This window comes from Andrographis paniculata, unplaced genomic scaffold (assembly GCF_009805555.1).
Source record: "Andrographis paniculata isolate CXL003 unplaced genomic scaffold, ASM980555v1 Contig54END, whole genome shotgun sequence".
In the NCBI taxonomy this organism is placed as follows: Eukaryota; Viridiplantae; Streptophyta; class Magnoliopsida; order Lamiales; family Acanthaceae; genus Andrographis; species Andrographis paniculata.
The window spans coordinates 1,464,827-1,489,341 of record NW_026137589.1 but is presented as its reverse complement, the minus strand read 5'-3'; the positions used below and the strand labels follow the sequence as shown (position 1 = coordinate 1,489,341).

The following is a 24,515-nucleotide window of genomic DNA, read 5'->3' as shown; positions in this document are numbered from 1 at the left end:
TCAAAATTTTAATATTCAAATTAAATCTCAAAATCAAAACACCCAAACAAAGCCACTTTATAAAAATATTAGTATATAAAGTTTATTTGATTATGTTGGTATTTTTTTCTCTCTATTTTTTCTTTTTAATTTATAAGGGCGTATTTCTTTGTAGATTTGATTTTTGAATTTAAAATTTAATAATTATTTCGTATAAATAATTTTAAATATAAAATTTATTATCATTATAATATAAAAAATAAAATTAATTATTTAATTTAATAACCATGCCATAATAGAATTGCCGAAAGCATAAAATAATATTTGGAAAAAAAATATTGTAAGAAATACAAGAAAAATGTCAGATATTATACGAGTGGAAAAAAATTACACTCACTCTTGTCTTGACTACCGAAATGTGAAAAACACATGAACGCACATATATAAATAAAGATTTAAATATGAGGTCGAATGGATAGATGCAGCAAAAATGGCCACAGCCAATAGCTTCCTCTCTCTGCACCCAATCAGAAGCTCAGTTTTCGTTCCCAAAACTCTTCCATCCTTGCCAATTCCCAAATTCCTGCTTTCCCCAATCCATCGACATCCTGCATCGCTTCTCCACAGCAAACGTAGCCTACGCTGTAGCAGCACTCCAGTTGTTTCCACAGCCACAACTCACTACGAGGTAAGTTTCGTTTATCAATTATACGCATATGTAATTCGTAAGGAATGCTTAATTAGAATTAGGTTTTGAATTTTTGGATTTTATTTAGTTATTTATTCTTTGTGTTTTGATACCAACAAAAGTGAGCAGAAGATAATCTGAATTGTGTGGATTCGTGCGAGCAAATTTGAAAGCCTAGCAATATTGTTATTGTTTTTTACTTTATTAAGAGCTTTGTTGCTTAAATTGTGAAGCCTTGGGAGTTGTTGCTAGGAAAAATGTAGCACTTCTCGAAAGAAAATAATCTCAATTCGTCGTCTTTCCATTTCTTTCTCTGCCAGTTAACATTCAGGAAGTTAAATACTCCCTCTGTCCTTAAAAATTATGCATGATAGGAAATATATTTGTTTTGTAAGGATAATAAAATTGTATGGGGATAAAATGTTTTACTATGTTTTACTCCAATTAAACAAACATTTGTACTTAACAATTGGATTGCTGCTTCCGTTCTCAGAGGTCTTGAAAATGATCAAAACCTTTCGAACTTGACAAAATATTGTTAATGGTTTACAATCAGATTTGCAGAGCATGGTACAGAAATGGATTATTGTAGCCAAGTGAAAAATATGTTGACTGTAAAAGCAAAATACTCAATTGTGGCTGCATTTAGCATTGGAAATTCCTTGAATACTTAAAAAGAAAATGATAATAAAAATAAAACATTAATATTTATTTTGATCCTTCCAGTATGGTATTTCGATTATAGAAGTTTGCTCCTAGTTTATGGCTTATCAGCATCTGCATGTCAACCTTTGTTTGTATCATTTCCAACGGCCCAAGTAGCTTTTCATTAGTAACTAATAACTTCTACGAGACTTATATGATGAAGCTTTTGGAAAGACAACTGCTTTATCTTCATGAGCCTATTTAGCTTAGGGTGTGTTTGTTTGGGAGTTTGGATTTTGAATTGAGATTTGAATAGTAAAATTTTTGAATTGGAATAGTTGTATGATGTGATATAAATAGGTGTTGATGTGATGTTTTGAATGTAAAATTGATTTTTAGTACAATATAAAAATAAAAAATAGGTGTTTGATTTGATATTTTTGGTGGGAAAAAATTAGATGAATAGTAGAAATCTGGGCAAGTCCCCCAAAAGAACACACCCTAGTGTACCCTCTTTTGCTCTTTAAAGCTTTCGAAGATCTTGTTGAACCAAACTTATTTATTGCTGTACAACATAATAATCTTCGGTGCAGTTTCATGATGACTCATCTGAGATAGAGTTGAGACTGGAACTTGGAGCAGAAATCCTAAGTCCGGGGGAGATTTTTGTAGATGCAAGTGAAAGCTCTCTGGTAATAAATGTGCAGTATCCCGGATATCTGAAGACACTTCTGGATACTAGTTGTCTCTATGGAACGATAAAGCCTTCTGAAACAATATGGTATCACCAGTTGTGCCTGTTGCGACGAATAATTTATTTTATTTTATCTGAATTCTAGATTGTTTTCTATGACAGGTATATTGATGATTCTCAACTAATTGTAAGTCTGAAGAAGCAAGACCCAGAATTAAAATGGCCTGACATCATGGAATCGTGGGAATCCTTAACAATGGGAGTAGCACAATTACTTAAAGGGACGTCAGTTTTTTTAGTTGGAGAGTCAACAGAAATCAACTACAAGATTGCTCGAGAATTAGCTGTTGGACTTGGGTATGTATAGCTCAATAGAACAAGGGATTAAATATAATTATTATTATCGTATATGCTTGTGCCATAAATATTATTGTCCTCCTTCCTTTAGCCATCCCCTGTTCTTCTCTTTTATTTATTTATTTTTTCATTTTGGTTTTTTTCCCTTTATAGAGTTCTATTGCTCTCAAGTCATTGTTAAATTTTCTTGGACATAGCACTTCAGATGCTCCCCATCAGTCGTATATCACATTTCCCATTCTAGGTGTATCTGGTTCAGTTCTCTGTTCACTTGCTTTTCTCATCTTCCTTAATTCTCAAATGTAGTTATACATTAAGGGAGTATCCTTTTTGGTTTATAGTTAGCTGAGCTCAACTTCTTGGCCCCACATTTGTGACATTACTCAAGATTCTTCTTCTGTTTTGACAGATATACGCCCCTTAGCACAGAGGAGCTTCTGGAGCAATATACCAAAAAAACCATCGATGCATGTATATAAGAGAGTTTGTGAATCTCTCTCTCTCTCTCTACACACACACACACACACACATATATGTGCCTACATATTTAATGTGCTACATCAATAGAAAAGGCATCATGTATTTTAACCCATCTGCAACACTAGAAAACAATGTCATTGCTGTTTCCTTCTTTTCTCAACTAATCAAGTGCCTAATGGCAACCTATTGTATGATCAAGAAGCAAGAATGTAGGTGATTCTGTAAAAAGTGAAAAGTTTACTATGTTATAAACAAAAGGAGACATGAATCAGGACCAGTCGTGAAGAGTTAGTTTGCAACACTATTTGCAATATTGACATGGCACAAGAGAAAGAAAGTTAGAAAACAATTAACTCAGTAGAAGTGTAAATGTTTGCCCATTTACTCATTTCTTAAGTACATACTAACTATGACAGCATTTGTTAGAGTCTCCTCTAATCAAGACATGTATGTTATTATTCGTGTAGTTCTTTGTATGTTACAAAACTATCAACTAATAAATTGTCTTAGACAATCTCATAGAACAACTTCTAATGCAACTAATGCATTGTATGTTACTGTATTAAACATCTATGAATTCCAATAAACTATTTCAAGTAATTACTGTCATCCCACACCTTGCACTTCGTCAAACAAAGTCCTTAATATCTCAGTTTTTTACATTTGGTAGTGCTTTAATGTATAAAGTCCATTTGCAGGGGAGGCTGAAGAGGGTCCTGATGCTGTTGCAGAAGCAGAAGGCATTATATTAGAAAGTCTGAGCAGGTACATTTGCATCTACTCATCAATACTTGGCTGTGAAGTTTTTTGTCCATGTATACACATTGCACCATTGTGGGCTATGAAATTAATTGTTTTTCAATCATGGAGTTTTCAGCCAAGCCAGAGCAGTTGTTGCAACATTAGGAGCAAAACGTGGTGCTGCCAGCAGGCCAAATAAATGGCAGCATCTTTTTGCAGGATTTACTGTATGGTTGTCTCAATCTGAAGCAGCAGGTGATGATTATTCATCAATAGATTACAGTTGTGAGAATTTTATTCGAGTGTAAATTCTGCAAGCACAATAGCATAATGATATATTTTCCTTGTTTAGTGTCCTGATAACATGATTCATTCATACATAATGTGTTGGATTGTTATAAAAACCATGAAATAGCTCTACACTAACTTCCTACCAAGATTTATATAATCAACCAACTTTCTTTAACCCTTCTTGAAGGAGCGTAGCGTGAAATTAATAGAGTGTAGTATAAAACAGAGTAGAGGTAAGTTTTTGACCTGTTGCCTGTCACATGGATATTTCTTATTGCATTGAGTACCTAACAACGTATTGTAACAATCCCCTGAATGTATATTTTAAACCTATTTTAAGTATGTGGATTCCTGGATGTCATTTCAGAAGCATTTTGATTGTGATTGGGCTATATATTACATTTCAAATTTCTAATTTTATGGGAAACTGGTCTCATTGTCTTCCAATCTTTGTCTTCATTTTTTACTGTAAGAGACACCATGTTTGTTATTCCATCATTCCATATAGTGATGATTCTTACATATTTAAATCAATTCCATGTAGTCAAATGGAAAACTACGATATCTTGCTAAAAAAAAAAAAAAGTTATGTAATATGTTTAGGTACATGTGGTACGGGAATCACCTACAGTAGCTAATCTTACTTCATTATTCTTTGAAATTATGATATCAGATGAAGTGTCAGCCAAAGAAGAAGCTAAGAAGAACTTTCAAGACGACATTCTAGGGTATGCTAATGCTGAAGTGGTAGTGAAGCTCGGAGGTTGGGATGCATCCTATTCCAAATCCATATCCCAGGCTTCGCTGAGTGCTCTCAAGCGCTTGATTTTGTCAGATAAAAATCTGCCAGGTGCATTACCTGTTTACACCATTTTCCAATCGATACTTTTCCTTTTTCTTAGCAACTTCCAGCAATATAGAATCAAAATGTTTTGATGTCAATACTTGAGTCAAGGCGAACTTTTGTAGCTGAGAATTGAGATTCTTAGAACAGCATTATCTTTCCACTTATTTGTAAGGATCCTAAGTAAAGAAACACATTTCAATGATTTCACTTTCGCCCGTCTAATATAAAAATTTTTAAAAAACGAAAATGATCAGATAGCTAAGTCTGTTTGGTTGGTGATTTTTTTTTATGAATTTGGGTTTTGTGAGAAGGAATAGTTTATCTTTATAAGAAATCATGAAAGTTGAACAGTTAAATTTTTTTAAAAAATTGCCAAAAGATCTTACTTAAATTGTTTATAAATCACTCTCCTCATAGCAATGATGGGTCAAGCGATTTCTCCTGAATTGAATGTCGAATTACTGAGAAAAGTTTGCTCTGTTGAAGGTAGAAAAAGTCTGTATGTAAGACTGGGATGCCGTGGAGATTGGCCGGACATCAAACCACCCGGTTGGGATCCGTCCAGCGAGGCTGCTGAAGCTGATGTATCTGCTCCCCTTCCATCATAGCACTTGGAATATATTAAGCAAGAAACATGTTGTTTCTACTTTAATTCGGTAAGTTTTGTTGCCCTATACATCAGTTCGGTAGATGGTAGTAAATATGGTTTGTCTGTATTGTTCGTGCCTCGTATACTGTTAGCACCTCTGGCTCGGTGAATTTTTCGCATTTGTTTTTAACAAATGCAACTTTTTTTGCAACTCTATATATTGTTAATTCCTCGAAAGCCTTCATTTCCGATCATGTTATTTGTAGTTGGATTTGATTGAAGGCGCCTTCGAGTATATGCGGTTAAAAGATCGAATTCCGGCTTTGAAGCAAAATGAGATTACCTACTAATGTTTACTTTTATAGGGTTCCTCTGTATGTATTAATGCAGCTCCAAATGTGAGTTTAAATTTGAACTTTGTTGGATGGGCAGGCAGTCAATTTAAGGTAAAGGAATAGTAAATAAACAACAAAGTGAAGGTATAATTGGGGTCTGAGTAAAAATGTTTATTGTGAAATTGAGGTATGAATAATGAACAAGTAAATTTTCAACTATTTTCAATGTTGTGTGTTGACATATAGGTTGGAAAGGGAAAGATGAGCTTGTCCATTTAATTTAATATAATTGAAAATGTTCCTACTTTTGAATATTAAAGGTTAAAAAACTAAAAAATATGTTCAAAATAAAAAATGCAAAACAATAACGAAGAGATAGGTGAACACATGAAACTGAGATTCAAAATATATAAGATAAACATGCCACACGTACTCGATTTAGTGTGACTTGTCTTATTGGACCTAACTTGCAGGGTATTAAGTTCGGCAGAAAGTTTAATCAGAGCGCAATCGACAAGTAGCGGTTGCGATTATTAAAAAAAACAAATAACTTTTTCATATAAAAAAATAATTATATATATAATAATATATTTTTAATTTAAATAAAAGTTAATAGTTTTGTATTAGTATATGATTACTTTTAAATATTTTTCAATGTGACAGACAAAAATGATACTTTAAATTAGAACGGATATCAATATAAGATTTGTTCACTTTATATTTTTAAATATAAATATTTTGCTCTGATACTATGTCGAATGCTAATGACCGTCGTACCTAAAAGCTCGAACTGTTAGGGAAACTAAGTCATTATTCATATATCTGCAAATGGGAGTTCCAATTCCAACACCGATGTTTACCCTTTTAGGAATATTGTGCCGTTAAAGATTGGTCGATACACTCATGGCTTCATAAAAATGACTCCGTGTAAGATCCTCTTTCGAATGAACTACATCATTGGTGTCGAGAACCTATTCATTATCCCATTCAAATTCCTCCAACACCAAAGGATTAAAGTTCCATCTTTCCTCACGCCTCTTTTGAATTCTATTCGCAATTTTTCAATTGTATTAAACGAAAACTAAATCGTTCAATCTCATATGCTCCAATCTATTTTATTTTTTCGAGTGAATCTAAAAAGAAATAAATTATAATATATCAGTATATAACTACGATAGCATCAAGGTTTAATATATTATTTACATAAGTAATTAAGCACTTACAAATTCGAATTATCTCCAATTACATTTACACTCAGAAGACGAACAACAAAAACTAATTATACGGAAGTCAAGTGATTGGACCTCGAAGTGAAATCAACTAAAATTGTAAAATATTAAAAAAACATATTTAGTTCGACATTTAAAGAAAATTGAAAATATAACTAAATACATAAAATAGAAATTATAAAAATTAAATACTTACGAGGAATTTTTGTCTTTTGTTGCTTGATAGTCAACTATTTTCCGAGACTTCCCTCATATTATAATAATCATCAACTTGATTACAAATCTTTATTTGCAATTCATCATCCGTGATCATTTTCTCAAGAGCATCATTAAACATAGTCCGTGCCTTACGAGCATATGCATTATTACTAACTTTGAGATCAAAGTACTTAGAAGGATTAAAAAACAATGCAGCCCCGTACAACTCGACTTCCATTTGATCCTCCGACCGACTATCGATAATATGCATAACTTATTTCAATAAATTTGGCTTTTTCTCAAAATGTTCTTTGATTTTCTTTTTAGTTTCATTCATTGCTACTGCAAGCTCCGGTATCGTTGGCTTCTCATCCCCGTCAACAATCCTCAAAACAATTAGAAGTGGATGGGATGCTCTTATACAATACTCCAAGTCAGTCCAAAAGGGAGAAGACGATACCGTATTTGCTACTAATCTCCCGGCATTTGTATTAGCCAATTTCAATATAATCCAATCTTCACTAAAAAAAATAAGTTGCTTAAAAGCATCTCTATTGCTTATATAAGCTCTGCAAAGTAAAGGAACTGGGTAGGCCTAAGCCTCACAAGATCACTGTCGTCTGTATTTTCCTACATCACATTAAGGAGCCTTATGTGCTCATAGATATACATAGTAACTCTTATCGCATTGTCAATCTTTGCCCGAAAAATAGATAATTTCCTAATATCTTTCAACATAAAATCAAGGTAATGAGCTACTGAATCATGTATTCTTTGCCAATTTCTTCAATTTTCGTATAAAATAAATCCGCCAATAATGATGCAACTTGGGCTTAGCTTAATGCATCAATCGACTCAAAAAACTATACCTTATGGGCTATTGACAAAGAAATTAATCAGATTTCACCCTCTTTTATCCGCCCACCTGTCAGCCATAAGTGAACAACTGTATTACTTCTAAGCAATAACATATTTTCCCTTATGCGTTTGTGTCTTTTTCATCGTCTTCTCTAAAAGAGGATCTCGTAATTCATGATAACTTAGACCTTTTACACCCGGTCTCATCTGCCCCGCCGACTCGATCATTATCTTAAGATTTCGACTTTGTCATATTAGATAGTATGTCATTTTCATTAAAAAAAAAAAAAAAAGGCAATATTTTTATGAAATCTTTTGATCTCCTCGTTTCTCCTCGTACACGCTTCCAATATTCTTTGCTCAATAACTTCTTACGGAGTTCTTCTAATCATTGAGGCAACTGTCTTGCCTTCTTTTCCATTTTGTGACGACATTATAGAAAATTTAATGCAGATTACAAATGCTTCCTCTTGCTTAAGGTACTCAAACTAGAATAAAAAACGAAGTCGTGCGATACCCCTTGCCTTGTTCCTTGTACATTCACATCAACGTCAACATCATCGTCGTCATGTAACTCAACACGACTGAACTGCTTTTCTACCGTCTTTTCTTTAAAAACTCCTGCATCTCATTCCAAATTTCTTCAGTAGTTTTTAACACTTTTCTATATCTCTAAAATTTCCAAGCAACCCGGATAATTTGATTTGACTTTTCTTTTTAGATCCTTAGATGAATCTTCACTTTCAGCCATAGCAAATTAAATCCTATAAATATTTTTATATCAATATATCAAAATAATACAAAATAAATAGAATATTTAACAAAATATAAAAAATATGATACAAAATAAAATAAATAATATTAACAAATAAAGTATATATATAAATAATTATCACTAAAATACTAACTAATAATAGTAATATAATATATAATATATACAGTTAATACTAATAGATAATAATAGAATAATAATAATATAAAAAATAAATACAAAATAAAGCATATAAATATCAATACTCGATGACGACTATCATGACTACTGGCTCGGTTTTGAGCGGCGGAGCAGCAGAAATGCAGAGGAGATTTACAAGCAACTGCGGCGGTGGAAGAGAGGCAACAATTCGAATCAAATAGATTTCAAAAACGGTTTTAGATTTAGACCGGTTCAAGTCCGGTTCAGGTAGGTGTAGGCCTGGATTCTGGTTAGGGCTTGGATTGGACTAAAGATTAGCGCGCCATACCGCCGGGACGCCATGGCACAACCATGCTTCCAAGCATAAAAACATTAGGTTATCAATATACAAAAGATGGTGATGTCAACAAATATATGCTCCAGTTGCATAAAAAGTATACTTTTTTTTAAAAAAAATGTATATATTGTTAAAATAAAGTGTCAACTTCTAAAATATACATTGAAATGGGCAAGACACAAACTTTGTACTATCAAGCATGACTAATATGCTTGCTTACCATACATTGTTCGCACCTAGTTTGCTGACTATTAGATTCTGCCTCGTCAAATAGCGGATGCGAGTTCCCACGTTATTCAAAAAAAAAAGCATGACTAATGTGCATAATGTGCAGGACAAAACACATCCTACATTTACCCAGAGCACAAAACACAAGTTTCATTTACTTATTGAAGGTTCAAACTAGCAGAAGTTACCACAGTAATGAGTACCTAAAACATTCAGTACCAGCATTCACAGAACATAACCAACCACACAAACCATTATAAAAACAGAGGAGATATTCACCAGCTACCTTTCGCAAACACCGCCTCCAGCACTAGGCTGTTTCCACATCTGATCCATATGACATCTGCAGAAATCCAAAATGCATATCTGTTTGAAATTGCATCAAATTCAAGGTACAAGTGCCGGAACAAAAAGGATATCACTTCAAAGACAATGCCAAAACCTATTCAGGACTCATGGATGTGCCAAAACATAATATAATAAAAATCATAAATTAAAATTTCCAAAGCAAGTGTGTTTGTGGGGTTTTTAAAAGGTTTTACTATCCCAAAATTTTTCCCACAAAAATAATCAAATCAAACAAATATTTTTATTTATTATATTATACTAAAATTTAATTTTACATTCAAAATATCACATCAACACATATTTATATCGCATCAAACAACTATTTCAATTCAAAATTTCACCATTCTAAACCAATTGTATGTGGTTGACGTTTGAATTTTGAATAGTAAAACTTGAAATTAAAATAGTTGTATAATGCAATAAAAATAGATATTGATATGTTCTAGTAAATATAAAATTAACTTTTAATATAATATACAAATTAAAAATAAGTGTTTAATTTGATGTTTTTTTTAGTAAAAAATATATCTGGATCCATGATGATAAAGCTTAGTTGTGTCAACGATCACTGAAGATATTAAATTGGACAGGTATGCAACACTATACTCTAAAATGGCAAACAGGAAGTCCAGTAAGCATGTGGAACTGCGATTTAATATTGAATGCCAGAAGACAAATGGTAACCTACAATGATATACATAGCAAGCACAATATTACCTTAAGAGATGCTTGAGAAGCTAATTACCTTGGCCTGAAGACTTGTTATTGCAGCCTTCAGCAAATCATCACCAACAATCACCCTCAACCTCCTCACAAATTCATCCCGGCTAAACCTTTTATTCTGGCAACACCATGAGACAGGGACTCAAATGCCAAAGTAAAAATAAAAAACATTGACATTAGTTGCACAGAAGGGTTGATAGACAAACCCTGAATAAAACATAGTTGATCTTCACAAGCTCCATGTTTCGCGGAATTATTTTGCTTGATATGGCAGCGAATAGCATAGGAAAAGGCATCCAAGGGCTCTTTGGACCTTTTGCTTGATTCGGAAGTCCATACATCTGATACAAATAGCTCTATTTAAGTACCAAAAATGAGCAAAGCATGCTAGCTTCATTTCAAATTAGTGGAGCATCGAGAACAATCAAATACAGCATCCTAAAAAACTGGCCCATCCAGCCAATAAAGAAAGCCCAGGAGTGGAATTTTATAAGAGGAGATTTGAAAGGCAACATATCACATAACAGAAACCAGGAATACTCCGGAAAATAGATGCTCAATCATATATTAGAGACAAATAAAGAACATAAATATTTCAAAGCAGGCATAAAAGTTATGGAATACTATCATAATATCATTAAAATCAAAGAGCACAATTATTCAAAAGCATTATTTTCTTTGTATATATCATGTTGCACATTTTTCATGCTCAGTAGCGGTTTGCAGCCACCCCATCCCTTAGGCCACAGCGTCCAAGGTTCAAACACCACCATTAAACCTCAATACCTAATTACTACTAAGGATCATTAGTAAACAAGTTTTCTAACCTGATTTCAAACAGATTTCATCAGTTATCCAATAAAATGATTGGATACACAAGTAACAGAAGGCATAAAAACCCGTGTTTACATAATAGGTTATAAGGTTAGGATAGTTTTGCAGAGAAAAAATTTGAAACCTAGCAGCATTTTAATTGCAAGGCAAAATAGGTATGCAGCTCATGCGATCCAAAAAAAGCAATCGCAACAAAACCATCAAAATTTTCTGGATCAAGCAACGCCAATGTCGTGCCACATGACATCATTTTGAACTGAGGCAGTTTCCCCAGATTTCTTTCCCTTTGAAACCATTAGTGGCATAGCAATCCAGTTGCTCTTTGACAAAAAGCATTTTGCCTTCTGCATATTGCTTAACAGTTAGCCTCCACATGAATTGCTTAACAACATTGAGCCTTGTTTCATGCAATAACTAGTACATCCAAAAGCTGGCTGTGTTTAGATATATTTTGAAAGTATTTTCGTATTTTTTGTTGTTTTGGAAATAGTAAAAAAAAGAAATTGAATAAAAGTAAGTATTGGATTTGATGTCGGATGTGATGTTTTCAAGAAAGAATATGTTTTCAGATAATATTTTAAATAGGTGTTTAATGATGTGTTTTTATAAGGGAAATTATTTTGTTAATGGTGCGAAAACAAAGTTAAGAACATAAGCAAACAGAGCTCACGGCTTTTCACGTATAAAGGAAACTATGGAAAGGAAAATGAAGGGTATGTTTGGTTGCTTTCGGAATTGTATTTAGAATCCAGAGATTTTTTTGGACTCAATAATTTGAATTAAGCCAGTTGAGATGTTCGGATGAATTTTGAATTTGTAAGGATTATGGGACAATTGATATTGATTGATATAAAAATAAATTTGATTTACAATATTTGATGAAAAATAAATTAAATGAGTATTAAAATATTTTTAAAATTATATTTTAATAAAAGTATAGTAAGTATGTATGTTATTTTATAAAGAATAAACTTTTATGAAATAAAAAAGAAGACTTAACAGAAAAATATTTATATATTACTAACACAAATTAATTTAAATAAAATTAAGAAATAGTTAATATATAATTAAATTTATATATTATTATATCTTTTAAAAATATTAATGAGTATAGGCCCCTCATTTAAGTGGCCCACACTCATTACTGAGTCCATACTAGACCAGGATTTTATCAAAACTTGGAATGATGTCAAGCCACACTATGTGAAACTATAGATAGATACTACAACTTCATAGGTGATGTGGTGGTCGTAATTTTTCCAAACACAGAATAATATAAGTAATATGAAGAAGATACAGCAACCACAATACACTTCATTACAAAATACATCACCTGTGCAGCATGTGGTCCTTCAAAACAAGTACCGAAGCTCATTTGATCAACCCTCTCCTTTCCAAACACAAGCTCTGCAGAAGCATCAAGAAATTATCTCAAGGACTAAACAACCCATGCCGTTAAACAGTTCAAAGTGAGATAGTGATTAGTTTTCCGCTAATATATGTGAGTCCATGAAAACACTAAATATCTAGACTACTAGAACATATTGCATGTAAGCTTGTCACTGTACGGAGAAGTAAAAATAGATAACTCTACGGGTGTATTTGGTTGTGTTCTTTTGTGGGTTTTACCAGAAATTTTTACTATTCAGATCCTTTTTTCCCACCAAAAATATCAAATCAAACAATTACTTTTCTTTTTTATATTATACTATAAATTTATTTTACATTAAAAACATCGCATCAACCTCTATATATATTACATTAAACAACTATTCAAATTCAACTTTTTACTATTAAAAAATCCAAACTAAAAAACTCAAACCCACAAACAAACACACCCTTCTTTTATCACATTTTATCAAATTTATTCATAAAATAATTTTCCTCAAAAATATCAAATCAAAAATCTATTTTTTATTTTCTATATTATACTAAAAATTAATTTTACATTTATAATATCACATCAACTTCTATTTATATCACATCGTACAACTATGCCAATTCAAAAATTACTATTTAAATCCCAACAAAAAAACCAAACCTCCAAACAAACACACCCGTACAACTTTCGCGATGTAATTTATTATTGATAAAATAACAGATAATGCTTTTTCAACTTTAATAAAATAATTAATGTTAATTGGAACTAAAATTAATATCAAGTCCGCAAAAGGAGAAACACAAAACCTGTGTACTAAGAAATTAATTAATGCTAAAAAAGAAACAAAGTTAATATTCATCAGCTCAGTTAAACTGATTCAAAGGATTCCACAAATTCAAGAGAGAATGAAAGATACCATCGTAGATAACATTGTGGGCTACAAAACACGGCTGCAGGCTCTAAAGATGTCTTGTACACAAACACAATCACACGGAAAAGGAACAAGATAAATACAAGATATCAGATATCACCTTCAGAATCTGAGATCATCTTGAAACTAACGACACACTCCGGGAAGATGTGAGAGTTCATATTCATAGTCCATATAACATAGTGCTTAGGATTTTGAACATTGTCAACACCGCTATCAAATTCATCACTACTAGGATGGAATTGTCTAGATCCACAGCAAATAGGCTCCATATTCCCCATTATAACACGACAAAGTACCATATGTCGTGTTTCATTTTCGTCAACATCAAAATCTTGGATTCTGGAAAAACATAGGAAAAAAGAAGTGATACAAAACAGATAAACATCCAGACCAGGATACAGTATTGATTGAGAATTTCATATAGAAATAATTTATTTGGCTATATGGAATGCCAATATGATAGGCCATCATATAACATGTCAACCAAAAACATAATATCATCAAATCAGCTCCTGTGCGATGGGAGGAATTAACCGCCAACAGAAACGACAAAATATAACTATAAGATAAAATGAAATACTAGTCATACCTGGTCTGAGTGCCATTTGCAGGAATTAGATATATCCCTGCACCATACAATAGCTTAGTTTTGAATGATTCATAATGGCTTACTCCATACTTCAATATAGATGAAACAACTCTGCTAGAACAAGGGAGCCAAGCATATCGGATATTAGCATCCCCACGGCAACGTCTAGTCATTTCAGCCTGTTTCATGAAAAGTTCCAACCGTGTGTTGCTCATGCCATGAAGAACCTCAACAATCTCTGCATCAGTTGAGCTAATTGTTTTGAAGAAGATCTTCTTTATGGTGTCCGAATCCAAAGAACCAGGTACAGGATCATGCATCATGATCATGTTTTCTTCTATTGGTTGATTATTCACAAGCTTGTCATCAACTACCATATTTGATGCCCTGGCATAACTATTGATGTCAAGTGCATCATTCTCATGAACTTCTACTTGCTCGACAATAACATTAGACTCTCCACTAGACTCATCATTTCCTCCATGTATTTCAATCTCCAAATGCAAATTGATATTGTTGGATTCCTGGGGCTCAGTTACCAACCAGTCATCAACCGCAATTTCATTATGACAATTACGCAGCTCATCACATTCATTAACCACCTCGGGGAAGAAACACTTTCCAGAGACATCAATCCAAGCAATAGATTGATGCAAACCTGTGTTCAGATCTATCAGCATCATATGCAAGAAGTCTAATAAAACCTTGTTTTCATTAACCTCCACCTCGATCACAGGTTTCTGACTCAGAAGATCTTTGTTAGCAAATGCAATAACATCCTGGGAGAAATCGTTCCATTCATCATTGTAATAATACATCAATCGATGCAGAATTCCAGTTTTCTTGAAATTATTATAGTTTTTAAGTAGGTGTTTTCCTGACGTAAAACCACAGTTACAGCACTTGGTTTTAGGTCCATCCAATTTCCTTCGCTTGGTAAGATTATGGTCATAATGCCTGGGAACAGAATGCAGGGGTATCAGCAGCTGAGAACCTCCAGCAGAAGAGATTATGCCTCCATCAGACTGCTTTCTCTTCAGATCAACAACAATTCGTCGACTACTATCCAATACCTTTTCGAACTTTGAGTTCATTTTTACCTAATGGATCAATGTCCACCAAAACAACCAAAAGTAGCAAGGAAAGAGTTTTGTACAGCTTACTTCAGACTTTATCTCAACAAGACAAAACTGTTAAGAGAACTGGAGAAAACCTGAGTATGAAATTAAATGTTCAGATATACTGCATACCACACTTCTGGATATAAGATATAATAAGAACAATGCAAGCACCAATCAGTTTGATAGGAAACTACAGCCTATGAGCACAAAAGTCAATTGTTGGCATTACTGTTAAAATAATAACAAAGCACAGCAGTGTTTGCATGGGGAAACCTAGACAATTAAGTAGAATGAAAGACATTCTAGCTACAAATTTTAGGGTGCATCAAATCTATTTACCAAATAAGAAATCTAGGGTGGTATATCCAAGTACAATCTTGGCCACAAACAGAAGCATGTATCCAATGATTCATTTGAATAGACATCAAAAGATTAAATGATTCATCAGTCCATCAACTCATTCAATAATGACAGACATCACTACAGCGTAAATCTGGTTTAATCCAACGAAAAGATGGCAGAACATGGCGACAGAGCGTGTGGCACATGCAAGACTATGGCTACACCAATCAACATGTTGTGACATCATGAACGCCTCGGGATGGTGCATGTCTGAAGGCGGCATAAAAAATAGGTCGAAAAACGGCTACAATTACAAGTCCGACATGTCTGGGCGGAAGCCATGTTGGAACTGTTGGGAGAAAAATTAGGGTTTCTAGGGAGGTGACGGCACCAATGGCAGAGGCAGCTATGGTGGGTGTGATGACTTAAACCTTAATAAAGGTGGTAAATGCCATGCACATATGTGTTCTACATCATGTACATTGGAATTCTATTTTTTCAATAATGAAGTACATACTAGGAACTATTACAAGTAAATATACGTAGCCTAAATGGGCCTAACTAATCATAATAAATGTGTCTAATCTAACAAATGCAATACAATAAATGTTTTCAAATGGATCCTTGGCTCTACACTTCCCTAGAATTGAACTTAGACTTCAACAAGTTTCAACTCTTCAATGAAAAGATACCCCTCATTAAATTCCACCATATTTCCGTAAGTGCAAATGAGATGGCAGACCATTTCGCTAAGACCATCCGCAACGAGATTTCCCTCTTCATTTTATACCCACAATAAAAGATACTCCTCAAAAAAAATTTATTTCTATATTTTAACTTTTTCTTAATTATATAATTAATCAATCAATGAATTAATACTATTTGTAAATATTTAATTTATTAAATAACAATTAATGTCATCATATTATTTATTTTTTAAAAATTAATTAAATTATCAAAATATTGTGTTACATTTTAATTATTATAGTTATCATTTAAATTAATCAAAATATATATAATATTAATATCATTTGTAGAATGCAAAATTTTATATATTATAAAAATATTACAAAATTAATTATAATAATACATTTAGGGTGTGTTTGTCCGGGGGATTGGATTGGATTTACACTATTCATCCAATTTTCCCCCCCCCCCCCCCAAAAACATCAAATCAAACACTTATTTTTCATTTTTTATATTATACTAAAAATCAATTTTACATTCAAAACATCACATCAACACCTATTTATATCATATCATACAACTATTCAAATTCAAAATTTTTACTATTCAAATCCCAACTCAAAATCCAAACCCCCAAACAAACACACCTTTAAAATAAATTCCAAAAAACAACATATATACATTTATAATATTTATATCATATAGATATGTCATGTGTCCCAATTAAAATAGGACACATGGCAAAATGTAAAAATCTTCCTAGCATCTTGTAGAGATGCAGGGGAGAGGAGATCTCAGCATTTTTATTTATTTTATTTTTTTAAATTGCTGATCTACCCGATGCTGCCGTTGCAAGTGCTCTAAGCATGACGCTAAAGTTAACATCAATTTATAAGCTTTTCTATAGCTTCCGTCTATCTATCCAGTTAATTTATATTGTAGCCAAAACTTACCTATCAATAAAATTAATTTACTATCCGATAAAAAATAAACATAAAAAATAATAGTTGCTACATTTTTAAAATATTACCATTATTTTATATAAAGTAATATTCTACCCTATACCCAAAATAGAAAAATATACTCTAAGCTGATAAAGACATAATCCTCTCTTATAAAAATACACAGCAGTTTATAAAAATCCAGAAGTACATATTCCAAAAGTTTATTCTATATAGATCAGCTGCAACGTGCCAACATTTACGACATGAGTGTAGTAATGGATCTTCCCAATGCATTTTGTAAACATCTAAAAGTATTTAAAAAGAAAAGAAAAACATACAATATGAACACAAGAGTTAATATTTGCATGCATAGAAAACCACCTCCATGGTTCGCAAAAAAAAAAAAAGAACTTTCACCTTTCCCAGGTAGGCAAATCATCTCCTGGCAGGGGTAACACGCTAGCTACACTAGGTATATACCTGCATCCAGTAAAAGATGGGAACATACAGATTTAAGTATAAAACCAATCCATAATATGTTCAGGAATATTTATGCAATCAATGCAGGAGCATAAATATATTGACAAAGGCCTCTCTTGATGAAAAAAAGAAGAACATAAAACTCTTTTTTCTAAATTATTGCAACTGCTACAAAGTTAACACTTCATATTGTAGATCAATTTCATAAAATGTAATCATAATGAAGATATAAGCACCAAGGTACACTTAATGGTAGCCAAACTCATTCAGATTTTTTCTCTTATCATATCTCAAGTTTTTTAGTTAATGAAACATATAAACAAACATCATTTTGATAATGGTGATAAATATAACAAACTGCAACTAGCAAAAATGGAAGCACAGGCCAGACAAATATACATAAATATGACACAAAAAAATTCCTGGATTTTGGTTATTAACATTGGGCGTGGAACCACGATCGTACAGCAAAACAGCATATGGCCCATATGGCCCATATTCCTTATAGATGCCAAGCACAAAAATCACATAGATGACTGAAAAAAATAAAATAATAATAATCTCTAAATTCTCAAACATGTATAAATACTTTAACCGAATTACAGTGTCATTGTATTTTTAAGTTACAACATAAACTATATTTTTCAGTTCAATCAGAGGAATAAAAAGACACAAAATCATTGTTGTTAGTATTGATTACCTCAAGAAATTTTACAAGTGTGCAACCAAAAGAAGTCTTATACCAAAGATTTTGGAGTACGAAACTGAATACACAAGTTCTTTTTTTCATTTAACTTTATTGGCGAAATTGCCCAAAATCAACCTTTGGTTTGAAAACTCCGCATAATTCTACCTTGTGCTTTAAATATTGTGTGACACCCCCATATTTTCCAAAATGTTGCATCAAACCCCACCGGCTACATTTAAGAGTGTATGAAACACACGTCAATACTATTGTATCAATGAAGTATGCCAACTTTGAAATTCACATTATTGGCGTGTGTCGCATATGCTCTACTATGTGTAGATGGCAAGGGGTGAATTATGAGCAATTTTGCCTATTTTATTTGAACAATTATTTTATTAAAAAAAAAGGAAAGAAAAAAAAAACTATGTCGAATTCATATTAAAAACATGAAAAGTAATCTAAAGTGAGTTTAGCTAGATACTTCAATTGAATAAACCAAACATCCTTACTTGTATATGCATAAAATATTATTTTTGATATACTCTTTGCTTATAAAAGCATTGGAATCTTCATTTTGCATCATAGATGAATACTCATCATGTGATTCTTTCAATTTTGATGGGGAAGATTTGGTTTGGATTTTGTATTTAAACAATGTTTGTTGTGATGTTTTGTGAGAGTAAAATGTTTTTTTTTTTTTTTTTGGGGAAATAAAGAGTATAAATAATAAAATCTGGGAAGTAAAAGCCAAAGTATCACAAAGTATTTTAGATAAAAAGGCAAGACCACCAGCCCCGGAGAATCAAACTCAGAGCTTATTTGCATGTGGATTGCAAGCACCTTGTAGAGACTTGTTCATTTGAGTAAAGGTAAACACCATGTTTGACAACCTTATGCAACACAACACAGCATTTTTTTTCCAATTTCTGTGAACTACAGATACCTGTCCGCAGAAGTTCCAGCACGAGCAACCACACAAATTACTATATAATTTTCAAATTATGTCCATCACATCACCTATTCGACCAAACCCTCCAAGAATCAAAGCAGATCTAACCAAAACCCCGACAACGTTGGTGAAGATAACAAGCAGCAACCATCCAGGTCTTCGAACTAAATGATTAACCGATCAAACAAACCCTAAAAATCTCACACGGCACGGCCACCAACAAAATATGTAGATTTAATTGAAAAGTACAACCGACATCCAAAGCGATTGACTTTTTACATGTAGCAATAAGAAACACCATTTTTCCATTTTCTCAACACAATTGTAACTCCTCTGGCCACAGAATCCACAATCAAACTATAAAATTGAAGAAACAACCACACACAAATCGTAGATCTAAAAAGATCAAATCCCACCGACAAAACCTAAAAGAAAAGGCTGAATAAAACCCCCCAAAATCCAGAGAAGAACACATACACAAAATCATCCCCTCGAAATCGATACTCACATATAGACAAACATATACAGAGTTGTCGTCGAATTAATTTCGCGGTGTATCGTCGTCGTGCGTCGCTCGTCTTCCCATCCGCCGCTGTGCGATTTTTGCAACCCTAAGATAAAATTGAATAAACAATTGATGACAAAGACAAGTAGGCGAAACGACGTGGAAAATGCGAGAGCTGCCTGTGGGACTTGGAGGGACCACCGCCGCCGCCTCAAGCTACTCTTTTACGAATTTGCCCTTCAAGCCTTGCAAAATAATTTGTTAAATATATTAAAATAAATACTTATAAAAATAAAAGTATATCAATTGAAATGAAAAAAAAAATAAAAATAATACAGTAAATCAATTAAAAAATGTATTATTACATCGAGAAAGGCGCTGAAGTTCTTCATTCATGCCAAGGGTATTTTCGTAAGTGCAGAAATGATGATGTAGGAAGTCAATCCTATTGCCGTTAGCTTTTTTTAGATAGATTTTTTATATTTTAATATTATACTACATATATTTATATGCTTAAAAAAGTGGACAAAAAATGAAAAAAGCACCTTCTTTTGAGAAAAAAAGTAGGCAAATTCTATATCCCATGTGGTTTGAAAATTTGGCATCGTTTTTCTTTGTATTTTAAAAACGGCGTAGTATTCCCTTGTGTTTTCAAAAACTTTGCGTCTAACTCTTCAAATGGCAAAAAAAACGGAAGATAGAATACACGCGTGGAGTAAACGAGTAGACTTGTTGTTGCTTCTCTTAAACTACCCAAATTTCTTAATTAATCCTTCCACTCCCATTAAGAAGAAGAAGAAGATGAAGATGAAGAAGAATATGATAATTCATGAGTCGTCGTCGTCACCGTTGTTAAAAGAAATTATTTCTTCTTACTTGTCACTCAACTCACCTCACTATCATCACCTCATTATCAAAGTCTTTCATCATATCCGTTAAACCTTACCCTTAATATAATCCACATTTTTATTTATTAATTCATTCCACTTTCTTCTTAATTTTACTTATTTATATATATATATAATCACTTGTTTCATCTTTATTTACGGACAATGAAATAACTACAGAATTGAACTTTTGTTCCCCAATTACAGCAAGACTATTGTGCTGAAATCTTTTATTCAATTAAGCAATGATTCTAACAGATTTTGATGACATTTCAATAATAATGATAATATATCATCATTTATTTACAGACCGAAACCCAAAATCCACTTCTATGACAAATCGAAGAACTTCTCAACCCGAAATTGCCATAGTCCGTGAAAGCAAAGGAAAAATGAAGAAATGCCCTAACCCGTGAAAAAAAAAAACGAACGAGGTAGAAAATAACCCGTGAAATGCCCTAAATCGCGATAACAAGTTGAATACCCGTGATATCGCTGAAGAGGAAGGAATGACAGACTTGTTCTTGGCTGAAATTGTGACCGCAACCGCCGGGGGAGACCGCCGCCGCGGAATCGTGGTCGGAACCTGAAGTTTCGATTGGAGCTGCGGCGACTTTAGGGGGGATGGTGGGGATAGATGTCGGTGGGGAGGGGACGAGTGGTAGGAGAGAAGTGAGAGAAAGTTATGTGAGATATTTAATTGACGGGTATAACGATCCATTACATATAAAATTTAACACCGTTAGGTAAAATTGATCAATGGGGAGAGTGTGCAACATTTCTGAAAATACAGGGGAGAAACCGCGCAGTTTTTAAAGTACGGAGGAAAATGGCGCCAAGTTTCCAAACCACAATGGGGATATAGGCAGTTTTGCCAAAAAAAGTACTACTATTTTTTATATTCCCTACGTCTCAATACAATAGTTATGTTTATCATTTTTATCCGTTTCAAAATAATAGTCTTATTTTCATATATAATCATATCATTATAAAACTATCCTTACTTTTTCATTATTATTACACAATTGTCACTACTTTTTACACTAATACACTCATAAGGGCAAAAAAGTTTTTTACTCATACTTTTTACCCAATACTAATATAATATCAATATTTCTTAAATCTCGTGTCAAACAATAACCCAAACTATAATTCTAGGACGGAGGGAGTATTATATTTTTTTATCCCTCACATAAAAAATAATAATAATTCAAACTAAAATATTAAATAGATATTTTTTTCGTCCCACATGATTTGTTTATATTTTTCATTTATATTTGTCTTGCATAATTTATCATTTTAAAAAAAAAAATTATACAGTTAATCATACATACGTTAAATTTTATAATTTATAATTTTTAAAATTTTAACTAAATGTATTAATTATATTAATCTTAATTATAATTATTTTTATTTATTCATTTCTTAATTATTTACTAGTTATATCATTGCTTAAATTTCTATATCTATAAAAAAAATCAAATAACTAAGATGGAGCGAAGCGAGTACAAATTTTCTTATATTATATCATAAAAATAATAATTTTATATAATAATTTTAATTAAAAAGTAAAAACAAAAATCCTAAAGTCACAACCGCCGCCACTCGTCTTCCTTTTGTAGTTTCATTTATTGTCTTCTCTTTCTTCTTCTTCTTGTTGTTATACTTTTATTATTCCTTGTCCTTTTCACTACATCCGCCATTGTGCCCCTCAATTCTGCGATTTTTCCTGTCGTAGCATTTATTCGTTTTCTCAATTCTGTAATCCTTGTAGTCTCTGGCTTTCGTCATCGCTTGATTGGCCTTATCTACCATGCAATCCTTCATTTAGATTGTTTTCTTTACAACAAAATCCTTACTCTCTTTTGTAATTCTTTTTGTAGCACATTTCGTTTGTCTCGTCTTTCCGTCGTGTGATTGATAGATTTGTACGGGAAATTAAAGTTTATAACATGCATGTGGAGCACATACTGAGTTGTTGGAGTTGTCGGATCGTCGATAGAGACTATCTTTACTGCAGCTAATCTATGTTTGTGGTTCCCAAAGCAATTCCTTCAACATGAGTTTCATACGATACTCTGGTAGTAATTGATATTGTGTGCTACGGTGGTATGTTTGGTATATCTAGTGAATTGAGCAACACCAATTTCGTGGGATGGATTCTTGTACTTGTCAGCATGTCTCTATGTCTGCCTATCATATTGTCTCCATACAGAGTCATGTATGACATCCATATTAGTGATATTTATACAAATAAATTGGATATGATGAAGTTGCCATACAACCTATGGGTGTTGCATGGTCATGGAGATTAAAATATGTAAAAGTGTCATTGTCAAGCACGTGTTCTCTTTTGTCGAAGATATAAATAGATTCATATTTCATTTTACTTTGAATTGTAAATGACTTAAATTAATTAAACATGCATACATACAAATTACCACACATACAATGATATTAAATCGGATTGACGGTCCCAAAATCGGGCCCTGTCCATTGTGCTTACACATAGGGTGTGTGTATATACACATACATAAAGACAATTACTTGAATTATACTTTTTTGTATATGAAATAAGGTAATTTTTGAACAACTCTCTCTATGGTCTGGATCGGGTTGTGTACAGATCTAGCATTATGTATCTCACAATCGGTCTTTTTATTTTGATTATATGTATCGGTGATTCGATTCCAAATTTGATCACTTAAATGTTGTTGGCTAGTAATTTGATCTTGCGAAATATTCAAATATTGTTGACATAGCAACATATCTTCATCACGACTATAACCACCACCTCATATGGACATTTTGAGAAAAAAATTCAATATACTGGAATAAGAAGTAAAATGTTAAAATACAAATAAATAAAAATAATAAGTTGTATTTATAGACATATTTAGACCGATCAAGACATAATTAACACTACTACCGGCAGTATCCAGACTGAGTTTCTGTTCATAACGGTCGATAATTCTAATTCACACTACAAGATATAAAAAAAGAGCAATGACATACCTCGAGCACCCAGAAAGGGTTTGAGACGACAGCGTGGCGGCCGGAGTTATGACCAAATATCAACGATGAAGTGGATATTTGGTTTTTTTAAGATTGAAATGGATTAGATAAGGTTTGGTTGTTATGTTGGTAGTAGAGAATTGAAATGAGATTGAAAGGATTTGATAAATATGGCAGAAGAGATGAGAGACGCTAAAATTTTTAGATGAAGGATAAAACTGCAAATAAAAGAAAGGGTAAATTAGTACTTTCAAGTGACATGTAGTACACACTCGTATTTATAATATAGATAGACATATGTATATTAGATGAATATTAGATCTTATCAATTAAAAAAATTAATCCGAACCGTTGATATAGATTTCATAATTCCTTATTGTTGGGTAGAAAATAAACATTATCAACATTTTTCTTACAAATCTCAACAACTTATGTGACTATATATATTAAAAGAATATATCTAATCAATAATATTTGTCGTGAATGTAGTCATCCGTTTTTGACTAATTTGAATCGTTGATTTGTCCTTGAACTGTTCAATTTTCTAGTAAGTGGGCTACATACCGACACAAAATTCATGTGTCTAGCTCGGTTCCCATTGTTTGATCCGTTTTGGCCATGGAACCCGTCCTGGTTCTGCGAGAATTTCTAAAGAACTGAGCCTGAACATTTCTCATTT

The 24,515-nt window shown here is 32.6% G+C and overlaps 2 protein-coding genes across 4 annotated transcripts; one reads left to right on the top strand and one right to left on the bottom strand.

Annotated features, from left to right (window-relative positions):
* The first annotated feature begins 386 nt into the window (after positions 1-386).
* On the top strand, positions 387-5,673 carry LOC127255918 (probable inactive shikimate kinase like 2, chloroplastic). Its single transcript, XM_051281692.1, has 8 exons — positions 387-667; positions 1,906-2,093; positions 2,169-2,363; positions 2,773-2,834; positions 3,542-3,608; positions 3,721-3,839; positions 4,549-4,725; positions 5,209-5,673. Exons 1-8 carry the CDS (start codon positions 470-472, stop codon positions 5,328-5,330), a joined length of 1,128 nt encoding a protein of 375 aa, XP_051137649.1. The 5' UTR covers positions 387-469; the 3' UTR covers positions 5,331-5,673.
* Positions 5,674-9,541: 3,868 nt separating this feature from the next.
* LOC127255437 (inactive poly [ADP-ribose] polymerase RCD1) lies at positions 9,542-20,079 on the bottom strand. Of its 3 annotated transcripts, none has more exons than XM_051280951.1 (8): positions 19,938-20,079; positions 17,730-17,792; positions 14,219-15,431; positions 13,727-13,968; positions 12,648-12,721; positions 10,687-10,821; positions 10,503-10,598; positions 9,542-9,752 (listed from the first exon to the last, which is right to left on the bottom strand). In XM_051280951.1, the coding sequence occupies exons 3-8, from the start codon at positions 15,310-15,312 to the stop codon at positions 9,720-9,722; spliced, it is 1,674 nt and encodes a 557-aa protein (XP_051136908.1). In that variant the 5' UTR covers positions 15,313-15,431; positions 17,730-17,792; positions 19,938-20,079; the 3' UTR covers positions 9,542-9,719. The 3 variants fall into 3 exon arrangements, with proteins under 3 accessions (XP_051136908.1, XP_051136909.1, XP_051136910.1); XM_051280952.1 differs by having other exon boundaries at positions 19,907-20,058; XM_051280953.1 differs by lacking the exon at positions 19,938-20,079 and adding an exon at positions 19,424-19,873.
* Positions 20,080-24,515: the final 4,436 nt, after the last annotated feature.